This window comes from Nelumbo nucifera, chromosome 3, assembly GCF_055504915.1.
Source record: "Nelumbo nucifera cultivar China Antique chromosome 3, China Antique-T2T, whole genome shotgun sequence".
NCBI lineage: Eukaryota > Viridiplantae > Streptophyta > Magnoliopsida > Proteales > Nelumbonaceae > Nelumbo > Nelumbo nucifera.
In genome coordinates this window covers 22,400,764-22,412,973 of record NC_142651.1, presented here as the reverse complement: position 1 = coordinate 22,412,973, position 12,210 = coordinate 22,400,764, and the positions used below count along the sequence as shown (strand labels likewise).

At 39.8% G+C, this 12,210-nt stretch overlaps 1 protein-coding gene across 1 annotated transcript; it reads left to right on the top strand.

Annotated features, from left to right (window-relative positions):
- The first annotated feature begins 5,605 nt into the window (after positions 1-5,605).
- Positions 5,606-10,497, top strand: LOC104601746 (Agenet and bromo-adjacent homology (BAH) domain-containing protein). The gene is made up of 6 exons (XM_010265207.3): positions 5,606-6,270; positions 7,823-7,908; positions 8,041-8,148; positions 8,341-9,180; positions 9,297-9,513; positions 9,624-10,497. Exons 1-6 carry the CDS (start codon positions 5,988-5,990, stop codon positions 10,214-10,216), a joined length of 2,127 nt encoding a protein of 708 aa, XP_010263509.1. The 5' UTR covers positions 5,606-5,987; the 3' UTR covers positions 10,217-10,497.
- Positions 10,498-12,210: the final 1,713 nt, after the last annotated feature.

Genomic DNA, 12,210 nt, shown 5'->3' with positions numbered 1-12,210 from the left:
AGTTTAAACATTCTTTCTTATTCTTATAAATATGTTCTCATGAAAAGCTCCTATAAACACACTATTTTTCTGATTTAATTCTAGATAATTTCAGGTGTTGCTTAAGTTGATCTATCTATGGTTGAAACTGTTTCTTAGTTTCTAAAATATGAACCTTCTTTATTTCTTAATTTTTAGAAATATATTCTATTTATCAAAAAAAAATTTTAGAAATATATTCTCATGAGGAGCTCTTATAAAATCACTATTGTAGTAAAATGGGGTTGGAGGGTCTTGGGTTTTGAAAATTTGTGAATGATGTCTTGTCAACTTAATGTACTTTCTTCTTCTTTAATATTTTTTTTTCTTTTTTATTTATTGCCAAAAAAATGAAGAGCTCTTATAAAATCACTATTTTCCTGATTTAATTCTAGACTATCTACTTGATTTTCTGCTTCCAGCCACTATAATTATAGCAATTAGTCAGTAGTTCATCACATTCAAAACAATTTGGTAGTTGGTTCAAGGAATGGTGGCGTTTATTAGCTTCACTCGGACATGGGAAAGGTTAAAATACTTTTCAGCTTCATGATCTGCATCAAAGCTGGATATATTTTCCAAGCTGATGTGGTATTAGGTGCTTTTGCAACTACTACCTGAATGCGCTTCAGGGATTAAAATTGGCTACATGGTTTCCAAGGATTGATGGTAGAGGGGGGCTCGGACTATTATATCATGGTTGATAGGTGGCATGGACGACTGGATGTAGTGGAGTATGAGGCACCAAATCAGGAAAGTAAGACACTTGGTGGTTGGAATGACACATTCTTCTCAGTATGCTAATGTGCTGAATAGCCTGCGAGGGTGTCAGTAGACAGGCAGTGCTGAGGGGAGAGTAGCCATCAGGAAAGTAAGACGCTTGGTGGTTGGGATGGACACATTCTTCTCAGCATGCTAATGTCCCGAATAGCCTGCAAGGGTGTCAGCAGACAGGCAGTGCTGAGGGGGTAATACCCATCAGGAAAGTAAGACACTTGGTGGTTGGGATGACATTCTTCTCATGCACGCCTCGGTATGCTAATGAATAGCCTGCAAGGGTGTCAGCAGACAGGCAGTGCTGAGGGGAAAATACCCCTGCAGTAAGAAATTAATTTTTCTTGTATTTGAGGGACTCTAGGGGCCCTTGGTCTGATGGTAAAATCTTGGGCTGGCATGTGTTAGAACGTGGGTTTGAGTCAAAGGGTAGTCATTTCGTGCAAAAAATAGCCAGAGATTAGGACCATACCCAGTCTACTCCTCCTAAGACCCCAGATAGCTGGGACCAACATTGGGTGATGGCCTTGTATTTGAGGGGGTTCTACAGGGTGCTCTAGTGGGAAGACAAAAGGGCCTTCTCAGTATGGAGTCGTACATACATACAGAATACAATTATGTAAATGCATAATGTGCATCTTTGGCATGATTAATAAAATTCAGTTATTGATAAAAAATATCAAGCTTTTTTGTAGGTTATAACTTATAAGTTTGATAGGCATGAGCTTCCATTGTTGTTCCTCTTGGCATCTATAAATACAATGATGTGCCTTTTAGATTAAAAAATATAATGTCCATGGATGCATGTGTGTCTTTCAGTTCTTTCCCATCAATTTACATTTGAACAGGAATGCAAAATTGTAGCTCGACAGAATGGATATACTAATAATTTTTTCCATTTTTTTACAGCTAATTGCATGTGGAATTGCTGTGGCTACTTACAATGAAGGGGCAACTGATTTTAAGCAGACACCTGTGTACAAGGAGTCAATTCAATCTCGAGAATTGTTGGAAGAACCAGAATCATCAACCTCAGATGTATTTGAGACCAATCCGACTGAAGAAGCACCTAGTTTGGAATAGCCACTTAAAGTTGCATTTGGATGATAGCAAGGCCTTTATCATGGGATCTCATAGTGAAAAGATTTACATGCAAGGCTTCCAGCATCCAGTAAGGTAACTACACTGTTTACACACTGTAATCTTTTACTTTCTCTTTTTTCCCTTTGTATTTTATTTTATAAGTTCTTGATACAAAATATATTTCTTTTTGAGCATTTGAGCATGCAGACGGATCTCAGAAAGAGGGTTTAGGTATATCTTGACATCCACAGTCCTGATGTCTGACCTACTTATTTGGTTACATACAATGGGACTTACACCCATACCCACGTAGGTCATTTCTGGTCTTTTTCCTACTCCAAAATTGTTCTTGATTGAATCACCTTAGGCACCTGCGTTCCTCCTATATCAAATGCTATTGTGCTTGTATGATCATAAAGAATGTAGTATGGTGACTTTTCACTGTAATTTCTGGCTGTAGGGTTAATGGGTTGATGGTTAATCTATTTAATGGTTCATCCTTTGATTTCTTCTTTTTGATAAAACTTCAAAATCATTTACACAAACTTGTGTTCGTGGTTCATTTGGAAATATGAAACAGGTGCCATTTCTCTTCTAGGGGGTGGGGGGTGGAGATGGGGAATTGGTTTATTAACTTCACTTAAATGCAAGAAACCCGGGTTATCTTTCACATTGGGTGGGGGGGGGGGGGTGTAATTAGTTGCTCAAAAAGATAAGATGGTAGAAGCACTTTGATTTCCTCCACTTGCCCATTTCTCTTTTATTTTATGTTTTGGTTTTAGTTGCTTTCACCCCACCAAAAAATAAAAAAAAGATAAAGAATAATGAAGCAGGACATCGATATCTTATATCAATTTTGTTGCTATAACAGCCATTCCAATTTTCTTATGCATTATAAGCACAGGTTGGAACACCTTGGATTGTTCAATTCTTTTTAAGCGGTTAAAGTCTGACCTTAAATATTCCAATAATCATATAGAAAATATGTCAGCATAATGAACCCTACCTCTGAAAATTAGAAAAATAAAAGACAAAAAAAATGCATCTTTTTCAAAATGATGGGAAGCAAACTTTTATTTGTTTGCCCTTCCATGTGAGTGAAAAGCTTGTTCCATGGAAAATCAATGTGGCATACCACGTGTGTTGTTGTGAATATGTTGTTCAATTGGTGAATGGTATGTTTAACTGCTTGCATAACTAAGCAGGCAATCTATCATACATGAAAAGAAACTCTGGTTTATGAGCTAACAGACTTTTTCCTTTGGTTGTGGTGGTGGTGGTGGTGGTGGTGGGGGGGGGGGTAGAAGGATTGTGGTAGGATGGTGGGTGGTTATTCCATGATGACACCCTTGTGGAATCAATTTCCTAGATTTTATAACATGTCAACCACCTAAAGTTGTCTACTAAGTGGGGAAAAGGAGCACATGCTGCACAAGAGGAGAAAGAGAAGAAAAAGGAGATGGTTAAACTTTTACTTATGTGGCAGGAAGGAATAGAAAACTCAACATTTGCTGTTTCTACAGTGCTGGACCGCTAGTCATCCTTGGTCTACAGTGCTGGATCACTATTTGGCAAAACTTTCATTTTGTAAGTTAGGGAATTTGCAGTTCTTGGTACGAGGTTCAAGAAATAGGTCTTAAACCGGTTGGAGTAGATGGGTTATAAGACCCATCATCATTGACCTAAAAAGAGTCCGTTTTTTTGGTAATCAGAAATATGCACCAACCAAACCCAAACCAACCAATCATCCGGCCAAAGACAACGAAAAAAAGAAAAGAAAAACACAATAAACTAACAGACATGAGACACCTAAAACAATAAACCAAGAAACTGCGTAATCCATCAAAATTATATTATTCAGCCAACCCGGAAAACAACCCCAGAATGGCAGAGTTCTGCTTCCTCTGAGAAGAAAAGAAAACCACGTTGAGCCAGCACATGCTCTAGCAGCTCTACCTCATTGCCTGCACGCTTGACAAAAAGCAAACTTGAATCACGTTTATTTCTTAATGCTAGCCACTCCTGGGGTGACTCATTAATCTTAACCTTCAAACAACCCACAACCTAAACCTATCTAACAGAATAAAAATTGAGAAGAAATGTTTTCAGTCTAGCAATTTTAATGCTAATATATCTCTTCCTCGTTGAATTTGTCCTTATCTGTCCATGGTGTGCAGAGGATAAGCCTTAGAGGTGGATTGCAAATTCATCTTTTCCACCAAGGCTCCCACTTTGGGTACACGATTGCACTTTCATCGCACGTGCTAGCATATCACTTGATTATCTTACAGGTCAACAGTCAAAGATGCCCCCCCCCCGCCAAGAGTCATATAGCGGCACCTACCATCACCAATTAAGCCGGAAGTGTTTGCTCATATTTGGCTCGGGACCTCTTCTAGCGTCGGATCGGAATATATCCAACACTCATGCTAGCACCCCACCCTATTTCTTTCAGTGCTTGAAAAATGAAAAAAAAAATTGAGTCCTGGTTGATTAGCAACTTGAGCCATCTTTTCGAATCTCATACTTTTCCCAGTCCCAGCGGCAAGGCTTCGAATCCTATACGGTTACTCTCGTCAAAATTGAGGTACTGGGCCAATCAGCCACCGCCACGTCATAGTCATGAGGTTAATTCGGTTCCAACAAGTGGGCTGCAGTGCGCATGTGAGGTTGTCCACCATTGAATTGCTTCCCTACTCCCTACTTCCCTTTCTCAATAGAGATATTTTCTGAAGACATGGGCCCACCACAATAAAGTCGAGATCACACTAGTTGAAAGTTGAAATCCAAGCAAGACAAATTTGCTTTCACGCCCCGATCGCCGATCGGTGGTTGTTCCCGTTTGATGGCTTCAATTATTTGTCCACTCCAGTGCTAATGCTGTCGGCCCCTTTCATTTACCATTCAATTGGAATCTCTTATCTTCGGGACGGATGGAGCGGATTAAGACTTGTACAGTCAAGGATGCACACTCCAGGAGTGAGTAGATAAGAATAAGATATTCCAATCCAACAGCCTTGTAACACTTCTAGGTATATTAGAAAACCTAAGGTAAAAAGGTTCCAATCAAACGGTTCTTTAGGGAGAGGGACTACCGGACTAGAGCCTTTTCCTAAAGCTCGGCCTCTGTGGATGAGGTGTGAGCCATTGAATGACGTAGGGCCCACGTGATGTTGTCATCCATGTGTATAGAACTTTCCTGAGAGAGAGATTTTGACTTGGGAAACAAGAGAGGGTGAAGGTCACGTGAATACCGGGTAAAGCTGAGTCAGTCAGTTGGTGTTATCACCGGCTAAATCCGGTGAGTTTGGGATCCGTTTGAGCGAAGCAGCCGGTCAAAAGTATTAAAAACCTAAAAGAAAAAAAGAAAAAATAATTAATAAGATTCCTTTCCTTTCCCGCGTCTGAAAAGAATTGGCTAATTTGGGGGCCGGCTTAGCTGTCGGTTTTGGAGTCATTTTCTAACGTCTGACGTCACCCGTTTTGCCTTTATTCGGGATCCTTCTTTCCCTCTTGTCCCGAAATTGAATATAATATTATTTTTAAATATTAAAATTTTGAAACTGAAAGAAAGGAAGGGTTTAGAAGCATGTGAGGGATAAGGAACATGGTAAATTCCTACACAAGAAGAGGGCATTTTGGGGAAAGTAGTTACAACTAAAGAATCCCGGCAATTTCTAAGCATTTTCGCGAGCGTTATAGTCACGAACGAAATCCACGCCGTTGATCTCTAAAATCAATCCTCGAAACCCTAACGTCTCCCTCCCTCTTTTTCCTCCCTCTCCTCCATAAAAGACGTTCAAAAAGCCATTCAAAACTCCTCCCCTGCTTTCATTTCCGAGTCCCTCTACTGGCTTTCTCAGAACACAGGAGGGGGAGAGAATCACAGATTGCAGAAACCCTCGCCTTCGAAATCTCTCGTCTTTGTTGATTCATTTACTATTTCTATAATAATAACAATAACAGTTGTTTATGCTCTATTTATATCTGGCATAAATTCAAGGTTATTGGTTGAGCCATCCCTCTGGTTCTAGGGTTTATAAATTAGGGCGTCTCTGTTGTTTTTTCGCGTTGAAGAAGCTCGGATCTGAGGTTGAATTGGTTTTCAAGATATGGAGAAATCGACGACTCCAACAAGAACTGCGTTGTTTGAGCGATGGGAAGAGGTGTTTGTGTCAAACAATAAAGGAAAAAGAGAGGTGCATTATTATCTGAAGCGGAAGGATGGGAATTCAGAGCTTGCTGTTGTTGGTAAAGAAAGGGGTCTTAGGCACATGGCTTACTACTATGCCCTTCGTAATCGTTCGCTCCTTCTCTCTCTTTTCCCTTCCAATACTATCCTCAAGCTTCGTTCTCGAAGGGATGTAGTTGACTGGCTCTCCTCTATAGTTTCAGGTACATACAAGCGTTATCAATTCTGATTATACGAAAGTCAGTTTTTTCCCTTTTTTCTACTCGGTTTTAGTCCCTTTTTTCTTTTATTTTCTAGGTCTATTTTGTGTGGTTTTTGTTTCTTTCTATTCCCTCAATTCCAATCTCATCGAAAAGGGGTTTTCTCCTTTCTCTGTCTTGTTATTTTAAAGAATAGATAGTTTTAAAGCCCTTTGTGTTGTGACTTTTGCAACGATTGTGGCGCAATTTGCAGATCTGCTGTAAATTGATAACCTCTCTAATATTCAAAGCGGCATTCTTTTTCTTCTTTGTTCTTTTTCAAATCCTACGGCAGTCGGCCCTTCTCCTACTGCAGAGCTGAGCCGGGGGCGGCTTACTCGTCTGTTCGTCGTGCAAAGATGGCTCCTTTCTCGACCATTGATTCTCCACCACCCTTCAATTTTTCGTCTTAGCGGCTACCTTCGACGAGGACGCGTCTGTACTTGTTAATTAGCTTATTATAGATCGCGTTCTTGAGAAGGTAAGGATCGTAGATCCACCAGACTGCGTGGGTGTGTTGGAGGTGATTTGGCCGTTGGGAGAGAGGTGCACGCCAGATGATTGCAGCAGGGGCGATTGCATCCATTTTTCCATGATGGTGAGTCAACTTTTAGCTTTTGGGGCCGGCTGTGTGATCTGAATGATGGATTAGACGAAATCCTGGTCATTTTTTATGAACAGCCGTTCGATCTCTAAAATGGTGAGATAGTAGTGCTGGTTCCTTGCGCGCTGACTAACGCCTTCATACGACGGGGGAGGTTAACAACCTTGTCAACACATGATGTAGGCTTGAAAGCTAAAGTTAGTTGAGTTTTCCTGCTCTGTTTCGTGATTCGTTGTAGATCCGGTCTACCGGTAGATCCTCTTTCATAACGAAGTTGAGATTATAAAATCCGCATGATGTAGGTTTTGCGTCTGCGTGCTTTTTTCGATCAAATCGATACTTTGGTAAATTTTTGTTTTATCCCCAGAAAATATTTTCTTTGGTCGTTTTATTCGTGCTTCATATCATTCTGATGCATGGGGGTTTCATGATTTGCTATCATTCCACATCTTATCCCCGTTTTTCTTATATTTGTACAATTCATCCTGCTTTTTTCCTTCCCTTTTCTTTTTTCTGTTCCTCCCCCTCTCAATCTATTCTTCATGTTATGGGAAACTAACTACATGGTGGGATGCAGGAATTATCAACCACTTAGGTAATTGCTGGTTGAGAGCGTTGGAACCCCTTTATGCCATCCTAACTGCTAGGTCAAGGTCAATAAACCTTATCTTTTGCAATCCCTTCCCCCGCCCCCCTTTTTTGTTGGGACTGCTCCCCATAGTTTCCCAACCAAAACTTCGCTTCAGGCAGTCTTCTTGTTCAGTGTCTTTTTCATTTCTAATGTTTCTATTTTTGTTTTATCTGCACAATCGTTGCTTTGTTCGAGCAATTTTCTTCTTCTGTTTGTTTGATTTCTTTCTAGATGCACTTCTTTTTCTATAAAATTATAACCTTTGCCCCTTCCTCATTCAGATCCTATTTCTGATGGGTCTTCACAATCGGATGATGGTCCTTTGGAGAGTGAATATGGTCAAGAATCAAAGACACAATCTTCCAAGGTAGGAAGAATGGGCTCAATTGGCTTCCTTGATTTTTTCCTTTGGGTTGTCTTTCGATTACTTTTAGGAATTACAGAGGGTATTGATATACTTTTCCCTATACATAATTTATTTATTTATTTATCTTTGCAGGATTTTCATTCACAGAGAAAAGAATTTACATGGTTGGGTTCTGCATGGACATGCCGGAAACGTAGAAGACATTTCAAGTCTTTCTGCCGGAATTGTATTACAATTTCTGTAAGTGCAGTGGGATCTTCCTGATTGATTTTTATCTTTATATGTTCATCTGTAATAATTTCAATGCTGGTATTGAGATAGTTTCTATGATCTCTGTTTATTTATATTTTGGCATTGGGGGGTGAAGGGTTTGTTATCCCTCCTTTTTTCCTTCTAACTCTTGGGGTTTTCGTTTTTAAATTTTCTTTTCAGGTCCATGATTTTGTATATATCATGGCAGAAGAGAACAAAAGACTATTAGCATACATAGAGGATCTTTATGAAGACTCCAGAGGCAACAAAATGGTTGTGGTACGATGGTTTCACAAAATTGATGAAGTTGGTATTGTTTTGCCTCCTGATTTTAATGACAGAGAGATTTTCTTTTCTCTTTGTCTTCAAGATCTCAGAGTTGAATGCATAGATGGATTAGCTACAGTGCTGAGTCCCCAGCATTTCAAGAAGTTTCTGAATGAGGCAAGACACAGATGGTTTGAACCATTTGTCTGCCACAGGATGGTGGACAATGATGATGTCAAGCCCTTCGATATCACCCAAATTCAAGGTTATTGGAAACAAGAAATCCTCAGATTTATGTACACCACTGCCCCTCCAAGAACTGACTTAGAGCCTCTCCATGGTGGTGGTGGCCTGGAAGTAGATGGGGATGAGGATGTTGCAAGAACTAGACCCAAAAAAAGGCTTCGTACATTGAAATGTGAGGATGTGGATCAGCAGGACAACAAAAAAGATTTCAAAGATCTTGGCAAGGGTAATAATAAGTGCATTAGCTACTTGGTTTCTGGCATCAATGGATCTGAAATGCATATTCCAAGAGAAAATGGTTTGATTGCACCTTTATCAAGGAAGGAAATTACCAAGGAGGAGCCTCATCAGCATCTAATTGTGGGTTCTCATGTTGAGGTGCTCTCTCAGGATAGTGGCTTGAGAGGATGTTGGTTCAGGGCCATTGTTCTCAAGAGGCATAAAGACAAGGTGAAGGTGCAGTACCAAGACATCCGAGATGCAGTGGATGAAAATAATAATCTGAAGGTAATTTCATTAATCTGTCTTGTTATTTTATTTGTTGATACCTTATTGCAGGGATGTTTTTTTTCTTTTTATCTCTTGGTTCAATTTTGTGACATAATTGTTTTTCTACAACGCAGGAGTGGGTTCTAGGATCAAGGATTGCTGGCCCTGACCTTTTTGGTCTTAGGCTATGTGGAAGGACAACCATTCGCCCATGCCCTCCTTACAATAAAGGAAGAGTTTCATGGGGATTTGATGTCGGGGCTTCTGTAGATGCGTGGTGGTGTGATGGGTGGTGGGAAGGCATTGTGGTCAGGAAGGAATCCGAAGATAGAGTACATGTATATTTCCAAGGTATGGGAAAATTGTTCCCTATCAACACATTGACTAGAATTTGATTTGTAGGTAACAAACCAAAACTAACACATGGTAACATTAATTAACAACCCCTTGTGAACATGCAGGTGAACGGCGGACTTTGATCTTTGGTTCCGGTGACTTGAGACGATCTCAAGATTGGGTGGGCAACAGGTGGAAATGCATAAAAGAGAGGCCAGACATTGTGGCTTCAATATTATCTGGCCTAGAGAGTGAGCAAGATGTAGGTAGACCCAACAATGTTCTGGTATCAGATAACCGACAACCTGGGAATAACAATCATGTAAATACCTTGTTACAAGAGGATGATAAAGCTACATGTAATAAGACTAGCTTAGGAAAGGAGCCGAAAACTTCAATTCACAAGAGTACATCCTTCTCAGAACCTCGTGATAATAATCAGAGGAAAGAAGTGGAGTCTGTACCTAACCTTGCCAATGATGGTTTACTTGCTCAGTTGAAGTGGAAGTCTTCCAGGAAGAGGAGACGTAGTAGAGAGTCGAAGCGTTATGTTGATGGTAGCAGCAGTAGCAGCCAAGAGGAAGGTGGGTCTCCTGCTTCAGAAAGATTTTTGATACCGAAGCCATTGATGGTTGATCACGAAAATTGCAAATACAGGGGAGATTCTCTATTCAACGCATCCATACCTCCTTTGTCGAGTTTGGTCATGTCTAGGTGATTGCTGATGCTGTTGTTTTTCCCATCAAAATTTTTGAAAATTTTTTTAGTCTTAACCAAAGATCTTAGTCCATCCCCTTTGTTCTTCTCACACACCCTGTGACTGACGACTGTTTTTACTCAATTTAACCGAGTGTTATCTCCGGTGTTGACCGGATGTGTGAGTTGTGTATCATGCTGTATCAATATCTAACTGTATCAATATGTAGCCTGAGATGCCATGCTCTATTGGCATCATTTTTGAATGAATGCATATTGAAAATATCAAATTTTTTCCTCTAATACAGTCTATACATGCTCTGGCCCTTGTTGCTTTCACCAATTGGGAGAAGGGGATGTTTGGTCGCATGGTCTAATTTGTTTTATCCAAGCGAACGATTACTCGAGCCAGGAACCCAAAGAACGAAATAAAGGGTAATTGAACACCCTGTAAGGTTTTAGTCAAATAGAGTGGTTTCTGGCTTATTACGAGTGAAAATGACATTTTTTGTTTGTATATTCTTTGATTAAATTTATTTAAAATGGGATTAATGTCCTTTTCCATTATCATCAAATGAAAGGTCAATTAAGTAAATTAAATCGATCGATTAGGAGTGTTTTACTAAAATGCAAATTTATAGCATTCGTTTGACAAAGGGGTGCTTTAGTAAGTGAAAGAAGTACCTGGGGTTGGGAAAAAGATGGTCGAAACAGCGTATCTGACGCCCCATCTGCGCTCGGTTGGATTTTTGCTGCAAGTCATTGAAGCAGTCAAGCCGACAGTCTGCACACCCTAGGTGGTTCTTTGGTGTTATCCAACAACAAACCATTAACCATTGTAGTTTCAGCCAATATAGGGGGGCAATATTGAACATTTGGATGTTAAATTTAAGAATAGTTTTGGACTTTGTAGTCAGTAAATAACCTATTCTCTAACACGTGATTTCTGTAATCGGTTTAATGTCATTTTGCTATCGCGAAAAGAAAATCCTAAATCGAAATATTCCTCGACATCGTAATTTATTATTTTATAGGGAGACTAATTTTATTTCACGCGATAGGCGATGGGTCATGTGATCCATTGTCTTTTTACCGACGTTTTACTGATGTAACATTTTAAGACCCGTCTGAGGAAAAAGGAGAACCAGTCTTCGACGGTTCGACTGGTTCATCATCTGTATGAAATAAATAATCAACGTGGGTTCAGTTTCATGGAAACCACCAAAATCCACCGTTACAATATATATATTTTTCTAAACCTGCCACTGCTTTTATTTGATTCTACAGCATTTGGCTGGAAATAATGGGCGTTCGGCGAGCACTTGGGTTCTTCTGTTGTTATTAAATAAAGACAACAAGGGATGAAATCGTGCAATACGATATTCATTGTTGATCAGTTGTTCTCAGTGAAAACTGAAAATCGTAGTGCAGCGGGAAAGCAGAAAAGCAGAAAAGCAGAAAAGTCATGCTGCGGAAGTCCTTCCAATCAGCCCGGCCGTATGATGGTTTCACGAGAAGGAAGAGCTTGACGTTCAAATAATGCATCTTCTCAGTGAGAATTGTATGTATGGCGTGTGCCATATCAACTTCTTGGACTCGGAGCCTTCTTCGATCAGCCACACTTTATATGGATGGTCCGCTTAACCCGCCACAATTTCCCGAGGTTTCTTTGTTATGACCTCCAAATAGTGCAACTGCAACATTTGTTTTTACTTCTCTCTCTCTAATAGTTAATGCTTGGCTGCTTGAGTCACACATGTTTTACAATTTGTCTGTTTGTACAAAAAGTCCAGAGCTAGTGTTTTTAAGTTCGCCCTTTCATCATTTATTAAAATATCCTTTTAATTTTATAGATTTATTGGAACTTATCATATAGTTAGGGGTGGATTCAAGCCGCACCTAACATAGTTTCAGCGAGTCGAGCTCGAATATCATGTCTTCTTTTAGGAGATAATGAAGGGACCAATTTGACATTTTCAGTCTCAAGTAAAAGACAATGAACAATGTTTTCTTTTG